General features: G+C 35.3%; 1 protein-coding gene across 5 annotated transcripts in view; it reads left to right on the top strand.

Annotated features, from left to right (window-relative positions):
• The window catches only part of LOC143250714 (NADPH oxidase 4-like), a 55,522-nt gene that overhangs the window by 30,379 nt on the left and 6,647 nt on the right, over window positions 1-18,496 (top strand). For all 5 annotated transcript variants that reach the window (XM_076501639.1, XM_076501638.1, XM_076501641.1 and 2 more), the window contains 9 exons: window positions 917-944; window positions 2,968-3,040; window positions 4,539-4,619; window positions 11,239-11,398; window positions 11,656-11,823; window positions 13,751-13,813; window positions 14,697-14,757; window positions 16,824-16,920; window positions 17,273-17,392. In XM_076501639.1, the coding sequence (XP_076357754.1) occupies window positions 917-944; window positions 2,968-3,040; window positions 4,539-4,619; window positions 11,239-11,398; window positions 11,656-11,823; window positions 13,751-13,813; window positions 14,697-14,757; window positions 16,824-16,920; window positions 17,273-17,392 (851 nt within the window). The remainder of the gene's footprint in view (window positions 1-916; window positions 945-2,967; window positions 3,041-4,538; window positions 4,620-11,238; window positions 11,399-11,655; window positions 11,824-13,750; window positions 13,814-14,696; window positions 14,758-16,823; window positions 16,921-17,272; window positions 17,393-18,496) is intronic.

Here is an 18,496-nt window from a genome sequence, read left to right as displayed (position 1 = left end):
TGCTGAGCCTTTTCAAACTTACTTTCAGTCACTTCTGTATACGAACTACAATGGAATACACCACTTCCAAATCTCCACGTAAAATAAAACTAAGTTAAAAAGTTAATTATTTCAGTGGTTCAAAAGTAAATAGATTTTTCACTAAAAAGTACAGCAGTATCTAAGTACAAACTAATTCGTAACTGAGCTGCAGCAAACCAAAACATAAGTGTCAAATATCAATTAAGACACTGAAAGATCAATCAAACGTGTTAACAGTAAAAAAACAAAAAACATATTTATAGAAATACATTTTCCAATTTGGGAAATATTAAATAAGGCATTTTAGTGCTCAAAAATAATTCCTTGACACTGTATAAAATAATGTTTTTAGTTTAAGTTGGCCCAGCATGCCCAGGTGGCTAAGGCACTCGACTCGTAATCTGAGGGTCGTGGGTTCGAGTCCCCGTCTCATCAAGCATGTTCATCCTTTCAGTTGTGGAGGCGTTATAATGTGCGGTCAATCCAACCATTCGTTGGTAAAATAGTAGCCCACGAGTTGGCGGTGGGTAGTGATGACTAGCTGCCTTCCCTCTAGTCTTACACTGCTAAATTAGGGACGGCTAGCGCAGATAGCCCCCGTGTAGCTTTGCGCGAAATTCAAAACAAAATCTAGTTTAAGTTGTACTCTTGAGCGTGAATTGTTCAGTTAGCAGTCAAAAAAATTGCTGGAATAATTGTGTAATTTATTACTTGCTGCTAAACAACAAAACAGTCGGAAGAATTATTCAATGACCTTGTGTCTTGTGATTTATATCAAATATATTAACAAATAACTTACTTAATTCTGCCTTAATGAGCCAATGAAGTTGAAATGTTTATCTTTTTAGCAGCATATATTCAGCTGTGTTATAATTATTTTTGTTATATTTTACAGGACCCTTTATTTACTGTGCTAGGAACAGGTACGTTGATGTTTATATTTCTAGTCATTTCTTTACGTAGTACAGATGTAATTCTATGGTTTCAGCTTACAAATGTGTTTCCAGGATGATACCTATAACATATAAATCCCCCACAGAATCTGCTGCACTGGCTGTTGTAGGCTTAGTATTTTATTTGATCTGGTATAATTATATGCATATCTCCAAGACGTGTCACAGATTTATTTTATATTATCGAATTTTATTACGTATATGAGTTCATGTGTTTGTATTGTTTATTTTGATCGCATAGCTGCTTATTTGGTTACACGCTCTGCGTCCATCGCAGGAATCCTAACTACTCTAAATTTTAGAATTATAAGCTTTCAAATGTACCTCTGAACCACTAAGGCAATATTACTATATATCTAGAGTTTCTGTTTTTGGTATTTATTTAATTCTAAGAAATCTATGTTCACTTACAGTTACTTATATTTTTATTTAGATATCGTCAAATCGGTGTCTTGTCGGGATTTTTATTTTTAGTTCTATGAAGATACCACAAAATCGGTGTTTTTCAGATTTTTTTTTATCAAATACTGTAATTGGTGTACTAATATATCCTGTACCTTCTGCACATCAGTTTCTGTTATGGGAGTAATAACAGGTACAAAACATAGTTCTATTTATGTTAAGACTTTCTAAGAGCAGCTAATGTCTTAAATGAAAACATAAAAACAAACTTCTCAATAACTCACGAAATATATTTATGTATCAGTGGTATTTCGTTAGTTAGTATCTACATGTATATACAGTGTGGTATTTCGTATATTGTTTTTTTTTTGTTTGTTTGTTTGTTTATTTTTTTAAAGTTCGTGCAAAGCTGCACGAGGGCTATCTGTACTAGCCGTCCCTAATTTAGCAGTGTAAGACTAGAGGGAAGGTAGCTAGTTATCACCACTCACCGTCAACTCTTGGGCTACTCTTTTACCAACGAATAGTGGGATTGACCGTAACATTAAAACGCCTCCACGGCTGAAAGGGCGAACATGTTTGGTACGACGGGGATTCGAACCCGCGACCCTCAGATTACGAGTCGAACTACGTGTATATTCAGTCACGTTGTCGGGGAAAACAAAACGGGAAGGAGTTTGAAATCTAATTAATGATTTTCTGTTAGCATATTTAGAACATAAGCGTCTACAGGAACTGATAAATCACAAACAGACTGTGCTTCTTAGTACTCTGAGAACCGAAAAAGTATTTGTATATTATCACCAGGTGGCGATAAACAACCCTGAATTGCGACATTAACCTGCAGCGCTGATAAGGCGAAGCAGAACCGAATTCTGTGTATGAAAAATGTAATTAAAGGAAGTTTTGCACGTTTAATAAGATTGTTGTAGTTTTGCTTCTTACATAAAGTTTGGCGTTTTTATTTTATTCCCGTAAACTGTTAACAATGTTAGTATCTTTGTTTCTATTACATTTATTATAATGAACGCAATTTACTTACACATGTATTTGTTATTGTTGTGGAGTATTTTTTTTATTTATTATATCAACTGAATTGCACACATGTCATATTAATCAAGCTTGTTAAGTTTCACGCATGCTTTTTATTATACTTATGAACTCAGTGATTTTAATTACTTAATGTGAATTAAAGACGTGCTTTAGTGTTTAGGAAGACAGTTTACTGTTGCTGTCATTGTTTGTGTGCTATATTCCCTAGCCATCCCTAATTTTAAGTGATAGACTAGAGGGAAGACAGCTAATCGACACCACCCACAGACAACGCTACTGATTGAAAAGTGGAAGAAGTTATCATTCTTATAAAGCGTCCATGGCACCAGTGCAGAACGCCTTTTTTTCTTTTCATTTTTTTTATAACGACGCGCGAGCCACAATACCAAAGACCCACAAACAGCCACGCTAATATATATGGCATACGCATTTCGTCTTTCACATTCTTGACCTAGAAAGTTTTAACATTGCTGTTTTATGTTACTAAATCTAGTTGCTTTGGGCTTACATTCTCTAAATAACATGTTTTGTTCCATAGTTCCTGGGGTGACTGGTGTTGCAATGGTACTAGTCCTGTCTTTATTGTGTTCATCTTCAGCATCGTACGTCAGGTAAGTTACTGAAACATTACTATAGCTTATTGATAAAAATTATACGAGTTAAATACAAGAAGTATAATAATGTTAATCACTATCTGCTACCTCTAGTAACGAGGTTTTTTACGTCCCAAACTTCATATCTTCCAGCCAAATGAGATAAAACAAGTGTGTTAGTGGTTTAGATGCTATTTCCTATTGGTTATTGGTAAATGGTTTTACAACAACTGCTACGGTGTGAACTGAGCTATGTTTGTGATATGTAATTTTCACCAGTTTTATTTAAGTGACAATTCATCAGGATTATGGTACGGAATTTTTAGCATTATAATATTAATTTATTTTAAAACCATATATGGTTAATTATTACTTTCTTGAATTATCTTTTCAGGTTTCATGTATACGTGGGATTATTTACTCGTAATTAGCCTACTTATTATTCACCTTACTTTAGCAGTTTTAAAATCTGGTCTTATATCACGTTCATGCCACAATTCAAAGTAATGACATGAGTATTTGTATAAGTAACTAATTTCCTGCTCAGGTTTTTTCTCCTTTTATGGCAAACAACCTTAAAAACTCATCAACTGGCGAAGAATGTTTAAATGCAAATAAAACAGCATAAGTTTAGCGGCAATCGTATATTTCAAAGTAGTAACTTGAACATAAACCCTGTCTCAAAATTTTAAAATTATAACAACGTCTCTTTATAAATAACATTTGCAATTTGATTTCCATCTACCAACAAATAAATATTTTAAGGTGAGCCCACTCTTGAATACCCCTACACTACTTTACCGAAAATAAAAGCATAGTTGTTTGAGAAACAATCCAGCAACTTTTATACTTTGACCTTGAATCCCTTTAAAATATTCAACATTGTCTAAAATGTCAATCTGCCAAGATTGCTTGAGATTGACTCAAGGGCTGGAAGTAATTAACCAACAAGCTTTACAAAATACAAGTAGGGTTAAGTTCAATTTTGACCCCTTTAGAACATTCCTCATACCTCATAGTATTTATATACAAATTTTGGATGAGATTGGCCTCGTAGGATCGAAGAAGTTACGGTCCAAACAAACATTTCGTCTGCATTCGTGTGTGTGTGTATATATATAGATACATAGCTTAAATATAGTCGGTGTTGTATAAAACTTACGTTAAACTATTACTGACAATAAGTAAGTACTTGACAGATGAACAATTATTTATATAAATATATGAGGTTTTAGTATGACAAATATTTATAGGGGGTACAAACTGACTATAATATATCTCCCTTGGTATTTATTATATGAATATTAATGTATGGAAACTGTGTCTGAAATATTCTAATTCCTTACTTACTGTGGAGAATAAAGTTTGGATAATAGTCTAAAAACAACTAAACAACTCATGATATGTACATATTCTAAGTTATAATGTATTTTCCACGAAGGCGAAGATAATAACGTAACAGAAATAATATCGTTAGTCAAATATTTTTTTTTCTCTCTCTCTCTTCTATATCAAGGGAAACTTGCTACGATGCGTTTTGGTATACCCACCGATTGTTTGTCGTCTTTTTAATACTGTTGGTTCTCCACCCTATCAGGTAAGACGAAACAAACTGCTAAGTATTATGTTGTGAATACCTCTTACTGGTGACACGTAATTATGATGAATTATACATCTGTTATAAGACAGTACTATTAGGTTTAGGATATTTTAAAATACTACATTCTATACCTTAGGGTTTTACCAAGAAAGAGATTGTTATATTAGTATTTCAACAACACCATCCATCTCTGCCATCCACTACCGACGCCGCATATCTCTCAGTACTATGTTATCAGATTGCATAGATGGAACAAACACAGTAGTGGTTGTAACGTTATTTGTACAAATCGTTTGTTCGAATGACAATTGTTATGATGTGGAAGCTTTTTCCCGGTACTGAAAGAACAATAAGCCAAATATTATTGTCTTTTGACAACTGATTACAATTACAACTTGTATCGTTATCGTTTATATGCCTTGCTAGCCTTGTTGGTTTTAAATGCTGCTAGCTAATTCAAAACGTGACTGCTGTAGTTATTTCTGCATATATAAATATATTTGGTTTTAAATAATCACAGGTAATTTAAATTCTTTTTGAGTGGAGTGACTGTTGTTTAGCAGAAACAATTCAGATAAAAATAGTGTTTAACTTAACACTCACCTAAATGAAAACTTTCATTTTATTTATACGACTTTTTGGCAAAGACCCTTCATTCTTAACCAGGCGGTTAGGGTACTCGACTCCCAATGTGAGGGTCGCGGGTTCGAATCCCTGTCACGCCGAACATGCTCTCCGTGGGCGCGTTATAATGTGATAGTAGAAGAACTATTCTTAGGTAGAAGAGTTGGCGGTGGGTGGTGATGACTAGCTGCCTGCCCTCTACACAGTCTTACACTGTTAAATTAGGGACGGCTTTGCGCGAAATTCAAAAAACACCCTTCTCTGTATAGTTAGTTTTAAATACATTTACGTGAATCAAAAGTTGGTATTTGTGGCTCTTTATTTTTTCTTATTTTGTTTAAGTACACTTGGGTAACTAAAATCACGAATGTTGGCATCTTTTGTTTTATATTGGATCTCATGCACGCTTAAGTAAATTGAAATGTGAATGTTCTACTTCTTGTCGTTTTTAATGATGTTTGCTGAAATTCTGCTACTGCTCTAGATTATTATTTCACTTCACGTTTACTGTGTCTGGTAGTTGTTTCGTTTTGCTCGCGTTTTTAAACTCACTATTATCTGTATACATATAAGGTACTGTCTGTTGTATGTACATGTAACTGCTTCACAGGGTGTGGATGAATCTTCACCTAAATTGGTATGCAAGTTTACTAGGACCATGTGGAGGCACATTCACATTTTCAGTTTTGCATTTTGCGGTTTTTATGGGCATTTTTACAGTTATCTATAAGAGAAACAACTTTTCATATCTTAAGATAACTTTCATTATTCATGAATTTATTTCCATCCATCTAGTTTATAACAAAGGTTCACTCAAACTACGTGAATTTCGGAAATTAACAGCACAGGTTTGAGTGCACTTTTGTTTACCAACCAGATCCAAATGCTGACCCCTATGTCACTCAAGGGAGAGGGGGAGGGCTTCTAATGAAACCCTCAAGATTTGATGATAATACAGGCTACGAATTTAAACTTCATGAAAGTCGTTTTGGTTTGAATAACGGATTTTCCAAAATTCAGCGACGCAGATTTCGAAATTAATTTTCATTTCTGTTTTGATATCATAATCTAATAATTATAAACAAATCGATTATCACAATGATTATTTATTATTATTATTATGTTTGTTAATAAAAAATATTTCATGTATTGTGCTTGGAGCATCTTGTTTCATTGACCATCAAGAGTCAATCATCATGCTGATGTTTCATTTACCCTGATGTCTTAATAAAAAAATTTCCCTTGTTCTCCACTGACGACACCGAGATTTTCAGGGAAATAGTCAATATGTGTGTGTGTGAGAAATAAGGTTTCAAGTTCATATTACAACTCAGCTCATCCGAGCATGTTATTCACAGTATTTTCCTAATTTCGGTCTTTGATGTTTCCTAAAAAATTGTCGATAACATTTTAAAAGGCAATCCACGCTTCTTTTCCAACTTTCCTCGTTGTCCTTTCGAACTGTCCGTCCGAAGTAAATGCCCTAATCTAAAGCCCAACAAAAATCTCTTCTTTAAGATTCGCTTCTGCAAGAGCTGGAAATTGCCCACATATGTATTTTAAAACAGTTACCGTCTTTGTCTAAGGCCTAAACGAAATTTTCGTAAATTTCCTTTCAGTAAACGGAATGAGAAATATGAACAGAAGCTTATTTATTGCCATTGTTAGGGAAAACACATTTTAGACTTCTTTTAGAGGAATCAATGAACAATCGCCACTCACTTGGTTCATAGTCTGCAGCTTTTAGTATTGATATTAATTCAGCAAAATTATTGCAATAAACAAGTGAACCTTTTTGCAAAAAGTATGATATAAACTCTTTCTCACGATTTCTGTAACAGTAAAATTATATCCCTGGTGAAAGTAAGTTCTTAGTCTGAAGTTTGGGCCCCCTAATCTCTGAAGAATCCTTTAAAAGACTCAAATCTTTCACCAAATCCAGAAATGGCACGTCATGCGTTCTATTAACCGTTTATATATTAGCAGTGTGTTTCTCGTAGGTTCCAAATCAATCGATAAGACTGTCACGTCGCGACTGGTCTAGAGAAATTTATAGCCCGTAGCTGTTAACATTTTAAGGATAACAAAAATGTAACCCTATTTCAATGAAAATGATTCACTTGTGTAAAAGTATATGTGATGTTTTGTACAAAAACCTGTACGTGGTGGGGAAAAATGGATATAATTTTCGGATTGATTCAGTGTATAGGAAGTACTGTAGAACGTGTAAAAATTTAAGAACAATAAACCATCGTAGGTTTATATAATTGGTCCAGTAGTTTGTCAGTTATAAACAGACAAAAATATAAAAAGTTTTGGCAAATGATGTTTTAGGTGTTCTGCTGTATTCACTGAGATATGGATCGTTATACATTTTATTTGGGTCCCCCCGCTGGGACAGCGGTAAGTCTGCGGATTTACAACGCTAAAATCAGGCGTTCGATTCCTCTCGGTGGACACAGCAGATAGCCCGATGTGGCTTTGCTATAAAAATACACATACAATTTTTTGGGGTTTTTAATCATTTTCATTTGTCAACTGAAATTTGAATGAATATCCATAAAAAGTGTAACGAAATTGTGAAGACATACACAAGTTTATTAATTTGAAACAAAATATAATTGTTAAAAATCTGTAAATACCTTACCAAGTTTGTCTCTCGATAAGTAAGTGGTAAGTTTAGAGACTTACAACACTGAAATTCAAGGCTCGATTTTTGAATGTTGGTTTGCTATAAAATAAACATTTTTGCCAAATTTTCCAAAGCTTGTTACAACTATTAATATTTATTCTTCACATCTACAACTAATAACAACCAACTACGCCACTACGACTGTGCTTCGCTTTTCTTATTCTAATTAAATATATCATTAAAAGTAGGGTTTACATTTATAACTAATAATAACCAAGTATCACTACAGCTGTACCTCGCGTCTCCATCAAATACACCGTCGTCGTAGCTGTGCTCATTTTTACAACTACTTATAACGATATATATTCCTAAAATCGAGCTGGGCATCTACTAATTACAACCAAATAAACTTACTGTAACAATATCAAATATTTGGTTATCGAACTGGAGTAGCTAAATTAGTGACAGCTGAGGAAAGAAAACCACTTTGATGCAGGAAGGGAAACTTACACAACACAACATTTATGGTGATTATATATGAAGGCCCGGTATGACCAGGTGGGTTAAGGCGTGCGACTCGTAACGAGGGCATTATAATGTGACAGACAACCTCACTATTCGTTGGTAAAAGAGTAGCGCAAGAGTTGGTGGTGGGTGGTGATGACTAGCTGCCTTCCCTTTAGTCTTACACTGCTAAATTAGGGACGGCTAGCACAGACAGCCCTCAAGTAGCCTTGCGCGAAATTAAAAAACAAACAAACAAATTATATATGAAACAATAAGAAGTATGAGTGAATATTCACTCGTTAGTTTATGTTTGAATATTTAAGTTGCACTTATGGCATTTTACGGCTCACGGATTTCCTACAAAGCAACGAGTTTAAGATCCGTTAACTGAACGTTCGAGAGATACCAAGTGACGGAATGCTAGATATCTGTTTATCTTTTTGATATTCAATTGTGTTAGTGAGAGAGCAAACAAACGAGGCCAATTGCGAAAGACGCGCAAGAACAGTCATATTTACTGGTGCAAGAGAAAACAATGGCATGTGAATCTGTGGTTAAATGTGTTGGACTGGCTAGAAACAGAAAATGGGAGAGAAGCTCTCCATTACAAGTCCATTATGTGTCTTCCCCCTGCAAATGAAACTAAGACAAGCCTACATAATAAAAGTTAATGGAAAAAAGAAAGAATATAAAGACATAAAATTCACTAAAAATTGTACTAAAGCTCGACAAAAATCTGTTTTCACAAAACTTCTAATAAAAAGTCGACTAAAAGGTAAGTTACAAAACAATGTGCCAAACAAAGGAGAACCTGACTTTTATTACAAAAAACATTAACAGCTTAAACCAGGCTTGCACGCGAAATGCTCTTCTGCTCGTCACTTCCTTCCGCTCATGCTTGAGTGCTGCGTGAGAGAAATCCCAAGCCATGACTCAGTTCTTCAACAGGAAAAACAGCTTTTTATTCCTGGACGTTAAGTGCCATCTTCCATGCTTATTGCTATGTTAGTTGCTAATTAGTGAACGAGGTTCCCAAGAAAGTTAGAAATAAGCAAAGCGAAGATTTTTTTTTTTTTTTATAGAACGACTTTCCATGACCAAACTGAGCTTAAAGAAATTGCAGAAATTTCGAAAAACTTAGACAAGGGAAAGCAAAATGCGTATACATACAAAAGTCCTGCACCGCTCACTTAAGAATTTAATGCTGTTGTTAAGAAAATCATGTCCACTTTAGAGATTGGATTGTTACAAAATGAAGTTAAACATTTCAAAATATACCAATTTACACTGTCGCTGAAAATACAAGTGGTGACAAAACCACTACTGGTAATTCTAAAATTATTGTTATCGTTGTTTATCTGCTTCTTTTGTTTTACCAAGAACATGCTAATTTTGGTTATCACCTTTCATTGACAGATGAATTTTAGATTCTATATGCACTTGTTTGATACGTTTTATAGCAGGTACTGTTGAGACTTGAAATTTTAAGTATATAAGCAATTATTTAACAATGGAATAAATAATAAATATTTCAAAAATTACGATAATACAAGTAGGAATTAGGAAAATCTCGTGGTCTGAGTCTTCACATTACTGACACGTACATTCGTTATTATTATCGACAGTTATACTGTTTATCTGTACAGTGTATTGTCCAATCGGTCATCCAGTTATAATATTGACTATTAAAACTATCTCTGAATAATAAGTTTTGGAAAAAGAAGTTACCTACCGTGTTTTACTGTCTATAGTAATGATATGTTTGCTTGTTAGATATCGTGCAGAGCTACTCTTAGGCTACTCTTAGCAGTCCCAACATGGGATTTCACCATCAGTCTTATAACGTAGGAAGCACGACTTTTTATTGCAGTATCAAGATTCGAATCGTGAAACCTCAGTTCTGTAATCCAGCACACAAAGTCACAAACCACTAGACTGAGGGCTACCACTCTGGGTTATGGAAGATGATGAAAAGGATTTTCTACTAACTACTATAAAATACCTGAATTCTGCCGTGAGGTTCCTAGTTTCCCTCGCGATTCACAGATGTTTCAATTTACCGATCAAGCTCCTCTATTCTGAAACACTTCTATAACCTCTGCAAGGGATATTTATACTCAAAAACAAATGTTTACCACGTTTCATCCCATTAACTCGTGAATTGGGGGTATGGACACAGTTTTAAACATAGTTCCCAGGGGATCCAAGAGAGAAGCCAAGAAACTAAATTCGGATTCAGCGACTTTGAAAAGTTACTCCTAGATTTTCAGCACGTCTGGGTAACCTTCTGGTTGCGTTCTAGTTCCCCGCCCCTAATCTTTGTAGTGGTTCAATACGAGTACAAATTGATAAGGGTACCCACGGAATCGTCTGTCGCGTTTGGCTCTGCTAACTACAAAAAACCGTTAGAAAACTGTGGATAAACACAAACAAGTTCACAAACATGCAACGTTAATGGATGTATGATAAGTCTTATCAAAGAGCTCGGACACACCTCCTGAGTAATATTGGTGGATAGCTTTTGATAAACTTTAATCATCAGTGCATCATAAGACTTCACTTACTACGTCCACGTTCACTACTTTGCTTTACGCGGGCATCACAACTTACCATTTGTGAATTACATCATTCACATTTTAGTTAGATAAAAGTAGCCATTTATTTACATCACAACGAGATGTTATGACTTGGTGATAATCTTCACTGTGAAACCTAAAAGTAAATCTGTTTGTATCAATCACTTCTAGCTTCTATTTACATTTTGCTTGAAATATTAACAACTATTTCTCATAGTGAAATTATCAACTGTTTCCTTGGCTGCGAATTCTATATTTCTCCGTTTTTATTTAACAGTGGGGTGCTGAAGGAACAGAGTAATATTGACCATCACATTCCTGGATGTAGAATGGACAACCTAACCCATATTGACTCTAAAACGACCCACGCAGGTCAACTGAATGAAGATTTTGATGTATGTGTTGTTCAACCTAAATTTATCCCTCAGAATACGCAGGTGGGTAAAAGTAGATGATTTACTAATTAACTCTTAAGTACCCAAAAGGTACTTTCTTTGAGAACATGTGTGAGTGTATATGTTCCACAGTGAACAAACTATTTTGCTTTTCTATAAGCTTCTAAGTTATACATTTACCTGAGATGTTAGAATTACATTTTGACAAAACGAAGATATATAAAGAGGAGAAGATTAGTATGTTTAACTTTGTGCTACTTTTTTATACGACGCTTCGTTCTTTATTTCTTTTCTCTCAGACATGGAAGTGGGTGATTTCCGGATTAGTTGTTTATGTTTTAGACTTCATCTACAGATTGTTACGTCGCAAATCAACATCTGGTGTGGTAGCAACGAACAACACCCCAGCGTCGGTATTGGAGTTAACGTTGGAGACAAAAAACAAGTTATACTTCCGGCCCGGTCAGGTTAGTTCAAACGATTGTTACCAGAGGTCTCAAATGTCCTTTTTATAACTATCACTCCAAACCTTCCTTTTCCGTTAAAATGGCAAGTAACATTTCCCGTCTTTCTATCCCGTTAAAGTGGCATGTGACACTTCCCACTTTTGTAACAAGTAATACCTCCACCTTCTTTCCCGTTAAAGTAGCATGTGAAACTTCCCATTGAAGTAACAAGTAAGGGGCCCGGCATGGCCAAGCGTGTTTAGGCGTGCGACTCGTAATCTGAGGGTCGCCAAAATATTCTCGCCCTTTCAGCCGTGGGGGCGTATAATGTGACGGTCAATCCCACTATTCGTTGGTAAGAGTAGCCCAAGAGTTGGCGGTGGGTGGTGATGACTAGCTGCCTTCCCTTTAGTCTTACACTGCTAAATTAGGAACAGCTAGCACAGACAGCCCTCGAGTAGCTTTGTGTGAAATTTAAAACAAACAAGTAAGACTTCCTATCTTTCTTTCCCATTTAAGTGGCATATGACACTTCCCATTAAACTAACAATCAACGCTTTCCATCCTTCTTTTCCGTTAAAGTAGCAAGTGACACTTCCCTTTAATTTTCCTGTTAAAGTGACAAGTTAATACTATTTTCCATTATTTTTAAGACAATGCTGTAAACCGTTTTATAAGCGCTACTGACATGATTCACTTTGTGTTAAATATGGTGAAAGAAATGTTACCATATGTCTATTTGAAACAGATCAGACAAGTTTTGTTTCAATGAAGAATGGCACACTTATCAACACAAAGTTAAGTAATCCATAATAATGCGATAATTAGTTTAAGTGTTATTAACTGTAGTTTAATTCATTATGTGTGTATTATCCAGGCAACACAGGCTATTCGGAAAACATCTATTTGCAAGTAATTTAGTCAGTTATACAAAAAATTGCAGTATGGCCATATAAATTCGTGTAAGCAGTGAACAGCATATTTTAAATTTGTTAAATTAAAAGACAGTTTGGTTTGGTTTGGTTTGAATTTCGCGCAAAGTTACATGAGGGCTATCTGCGCTAGCCGTCCCTAATTTAGCAGTGTAAGACTAGAGGAAAGGCATCTAGTCATCTCCACCCACCGCCAACTCTTTTACCAACGAATAGTGGAAATGACTGTCACATTATAATGCTCCCACGGCTGAAAGGGCGAGTATGTTTGGTGCGACCGGGATTCGAACCCGCGACCATCAGATTACCAGTCGAATGCTTTACACACCTGGCCATGCCGGGCTAGAATATAGCAGAGCGTGGTTTCGATCCGGACCTCTGGGTTATGGGCCCAGCACGCTCCCACTGTGCCACTCTGCTTCTGAAAGACAGTTACTAATATAATCGGTTTGAGAAAACACGGTAATGATCAGTTTGGGAAAGCAGAAGTCATCACTTCATGGTTATGATCTGATTATGCAATCAGGATACACAGTTACATGACATCCATCTGTTTGGTGTAACATAATGAATAATGATAAATGTTAATGGCCAGTTTTGAAAAGCTGCACAGATGCACAGTGAGTCATCTGCGTTGTGCCCACAACACAGATTGAATCTCGTTCTGGTTTTATAAACCCTCAAGAGATGGGAGCAGTGTTAGAAAAAAAAAAAAAGTCATTTCTTGATAAGGATCAGTTTAGGGAAAATAAGGGGCACGTACTGACGCTGACATGTAAAAGCTGTGGGTAACATTTGAAAATTTAGGACACAAAAAAAGTGTATGATAATTATGATTAGGCCCACGCGAAACAGTGTCTTAGTAATAATCAGTTTGCAAAAGCATGGCAAGTTGATATCATTAAGCTCTGTGTTAGAATTATTGCGAATCCTTCACTTAAAAGTTTGAACAAAATGTGAGCATTTTGAAACTGGAGTTGTTAATAATATCCACGTATATGATTTATTTTCTTTAGTATGTCCTTCTCAATTGTCCCAAAGTGTCGTTATTGGAATGGCATCCGTTCACAGTCACTTCGGTAAGCAAATGTTTATTTGATAAAGTTTTATATAAATATCAAATAAAATAATTTTACAAAATAGCTCATAGGAGACTTTCAGTTTTGTTTTATCCCAAACTCTTAGAACGTTCTAGAATAATAATAACGTATAAATCGTTCAAAGTATTTCTTCTTATCGAATTTTGTTTATATCTTCAGTGAACAATCATACAGTTTGAACCATAAAAGCTATTACTTAACAAGAAAAATTATTGTTGAGATATTACCACCGAGTCCAACGAGAATTTCCTTTGTGACTTTGGCATGACAATACATTGAGGCTTTATAAGAAGAAATAAATATATAGTTAACCGCGTAGGCGACAAATATATTGATTTATTTAAATAAAAAGAAAAAGGTTAAACAATGTCGAAGGCTTTTATACGTTTTATTTTAGTTTCGTTTTTATGTTTGTAATGTGACTTAAACATTTAAAAACATGATGATCATTTAGCCTATTCTTTAATTTCATTAAGTTGAGGCTGTCTCAGGAAATGACGCCATACGTCGAGTTGGTATCATCAGCCTGGCTTCAGTTAAGGCTTCCTAAATTGACGTGGGCTCATTATTTTTGACATGAAAAGAAATACCAAAAACAAACTTGGCTCTTCCCTTAATATTACAGTTGAATCACTTGCATTTCTGTTTGTTTTAACAATAAACGAACACGTTATTGAAACATAGTATTATAAGAAAAACTAGATAGTTAAGGAAAGAACTCTAAATGCCACTTGTGAAAGACTCACCACATAACGTTATCACGCAAACAAAGGTCCTGGTAATTTTCGACGGGAAAGGCAACTTTTTTTTTTCTGCATTAGCCAATCAAAGTCCTTTTACTTTTTTTGTTTTATTCACTTAGTGCGCGACAGCAGATCAGGCCAAGTTTACACTTCATCTCAGAACAAACGGAGATTGGTCACGTAAGTATTTTTTTAACAATGATTTAGGATATATAAAGTTGGTCTGTGTTCCGTTACCTGTGTATCGTTTGATTCTTTGTTTGTTCGTTTTTTGAATTTTGCGCAAAGCTACACACGAGGGCTATCTGCGCTAGCCGTCCCTAATTTAGCAGTGTAAGACTAGAGAGAAGGCAGCTAGTCATCACCACCCACCGCCAACTCTTGGGCTACTCTTTTATCAACGAATAGTGGGATTGACCGTCACTTTTTAACGCCCTCATGGGAATTCGAACCTGCAATCCTCGGATTGCGAGTCGAGTGACTTAAACCACCTGGCGATACCGGCCCTTTGTATCTTATATAAGAAAAACATCAGTGAGTTTATATTTTCTTTCTTTTATGTCTGTTTAACAACAAAATCTAGAGAAGTGTTCCTATTTATTTTTCGTTTGAATTCTTAATTGATAAATAAAGCCACACAGTTTGTACTGTGTTTTAATATTATGACCAGCTTTGCACTTCCCCCTTTCCCCTGGAGTCTGGCTGTAAGTCTTGGTTTCAATACCCACTGTTGTCGGAGCACTGTTTGTTTGTTTTTTGAATTCGCACAAAGCTACTCGAGGGCTATCTGTGCTAGCCATCCCTTATTTAGTAGTGTAAAACTAGAGGGAAGGCAGCTAGTCTTTACCAACCACCGCCAACTCTTGGGCTACTCTTTTAATAGCAAATACCGTCACATTATAATGCCCCCACGGCTGAAAGGAAGAGCATGTTTGGTGCGATGGGTATTCGAATCCGCAACCTTCGGATTACGAGTCGCATGCCTTAACACGCTTGGCCATGCCGGGCCTCTGTCGGAGCATAAATAACTCATTGTCTAATTTTGTTCTTAATAACAATAAACAAACAAAAACCAAACATTATGGCTGAATAATTTTACCTTTCACTAAACAAACCTATGCTAATTTCTAGAATGCCTTCGTTTGAGGGGAGGGGGTTTGAAGAATTGTGATAAGTAATATATTTATGGCACTCTGTTCAGCTGCTTAGTTCTTCATTAAGCAGAAACCTGCACAATGACTTTGTTGTCTGTCCTGTCAAAATCATATTTTTAACATTATAAGTCCCAAGCTTGCTGCTGAGCAACCCGGGGGGAACATAATATTTATATGAATACGTCAATTACGTCAGTCGTCTCATTAACGAAGTTAATTTTAAATTCATCTGTCCACGTCTTCCTCTTTTAATATGTGCACTAATCAAATATCTCAAAATGATATTACGTTTGGATTAACTTTTGCCATAACGTTAGCTCATATATATCGTTGAATACACACAATTTGGCAATTTGTATTTTATTTTATGTTTAGAAGCATTTTTGAAATACAAAATTTATGTCACGATTTGATTAACTTTTGTAAGTTTAAAAGAGCGTATACTCTCATCTGCTTATTAACTACACTGCTGTTTGGACTGGAATAGGAATTATTTGCCTACAGAAGGCATACACATTAACAAAACGTTAATACGATAAGGGCCAGTTGGCTAGAGCGCTGGGTTCGTAATCCGAGGGTCGCGAGTTCAAATCTCCGCTACGCTAAACATACTCGCTCTCCCAGCCGTGGGGGTGTAACAACTTGACGATCAGTCCCACTATTCGCTGGTAGAGAGTTGGCGGTGGGTGGTGGTGACAAGCTGCCTTCCCTCTAGTCTTACACTGCTAAATTAGGAACAGGTAGCGCCGATATTCCTCGTGTAGCTTTGTGCGAAATTCAAAAACAAACAAACACTTAATACGATGTAAATTCATTTTATTTGCCTTATTACTGTACTATAAATAATTGTTGGTAACTCCTGAACATTAGTAAATTAAAAACGTCGGTGAAAATACTTGAAGTGACAAAATGCATTACGTCGCAAATTTTATGTGCTGCAACATTTCAATGCACTTTTTCCTTTCAAGCATGAAAACTATACTTAGATTCTTAAACCAAACATAAATATCTTTATGTTGCTTCGATCTATAAGTCTTGGTAGAAAACCTAAATCATTTAATGTTATTTTAATTACCATTTTTTCCCTCACAGATAACCTGAGAGTCCAACTGTTAGGCAGCAGAACGTCACTGTCAGTCGACCAATTAGAACATACTTCCGTATCCAAAGTGCCATGCAAGGCGACAAGGTACGCTAGTACGTAATCCTATGTAGATGGACACAATATTTTAATACGACATTAGTAACCTCATACAAAGGGACAGTAACACTAATATACTAATACATAATTCATTTAAAAGGAGAAGGTTCGTGAACAGGTATGAACTGCACAGTTTTTCTCCATAAAGTTTCCTTTGAACAGCACAAACCCTCAACAAAGCTCAATATATTTAGAATCAGACTTTTCGTGGGTTTGCTTAAAGTTACTTTTACATTATTCCATAAGCTTTGTGTTAAATTGTATTTGGAACTATTTTATATTCTTCTTTACATTTAACGTTGGTTTGCTAAAACTGAAACTGTTTCACATTCTTCCACAGACTTTACATTGATGGGCCTTTTTGCAGTCCTTCAGAAGGTGTCCTTCACCATAGGGTCAGTATATGTGTGGCTGGTGGTATAGGTGTCACACCATTTGCCTCGTTCCTCAATTATATAAGGTAGTGTGCAATATTTCGGTTTCATTAATAGGATGTGTTTGAATAATATATACTTTTAAATTAAATCCATTATTTTTGGGTAGTTAGTGTGGTACAACATCACAACATTTGGTAACATTCATGTTTCCAGTCAGAATAATGTATTAGTAGAAATTCATGTCCTTTTCTATTCTAGACAACTGGTGTTAAAGCTAGAATACAGCAATACCAAATAGTACCGAACACCCTCCTTTCTATTCTTGACCACTGATAATAACTACAATAATTCAGAATGTTAAGTACATAGTATTAAAACGATTTTTGTATAAAAATTAGCACAACCGAAATAAAGTTGCAGTGGAATGGCTTTTTTCAGAACAACATTTTGACATTGTTTGACATTTCTAGGTAACTTGATCCCACCTAAAATTAATGCCTTTTAGAATAGTTTGTAACAACTCTTTCTGACTCAAAATATTCAAATACTTAAATCATAAATATCAGCTTAGATCCATATTTAGAATGTTCAAGATGGATATATCCCTTACAGTTAATGGAAAATGAGTCCTCAAGTGGCACAGCAGTATGTCTTTGGACTTACAATGGTAGAAACCAGGTTTTGATACTTGTGGTAGGCAGAGCACAAATATCCCATTGTGTAGCTTTATGTTTGTTTACACTACATAAGAAAAGTTTTACTTTACTTGTCCCTTGGCAGAAAGTGTTATTTCCCAATTGCTTATGCCTAAAGTAAATGGAAAAGACCTATTTTTCTCTTCAAACTTTGCTTTTAACGAAAACATAATGGGAGACTATATTTGGGGGCTGATACGTGAAAGTGATTTACATTACAGTCACAAATTTCGAAAAACTACTCACTTCTAAACATTTTTGTTCATTTTTGTATAACTTTAGTATAAATACATGTAAATCTTAATTCATACATTGTTTTATTCAGACCTTATGTAAATACAAATGTGCAAATTTGCCCGTTTTTACATAGAAAATAGGTTAATTTCTAAATTTAATTATCCAGGTCACAAAAGCAAAGTTTGAAGGGAATAATGGCCATTTTCGGTTCTTTTACAACATGAGCAATTCAGAAATAACACCAGGAGCAAAATT

This window comes from Tachypleus tridentatus, chromosome 5 (assembly GCF_004210375.1).
Source record: "Tachypleus tridentatus isolate NWPU-2018 chromosome 5, ASM421037v1, whole genome shotgun sequence".
In the NCBI taxonomy this organism is placed as follows: domain Eukaryota; kingdom Metazoa; phylum Arthropoda; class Merostomata; order Xiphosura; family Limulidae; genus Tachypleus; species Tachypleus tridentatus.
Note: the sequence above shows the minus strand (reverse complement) of the source record. Positions and strands in the feature narration are given on the sequence as shown.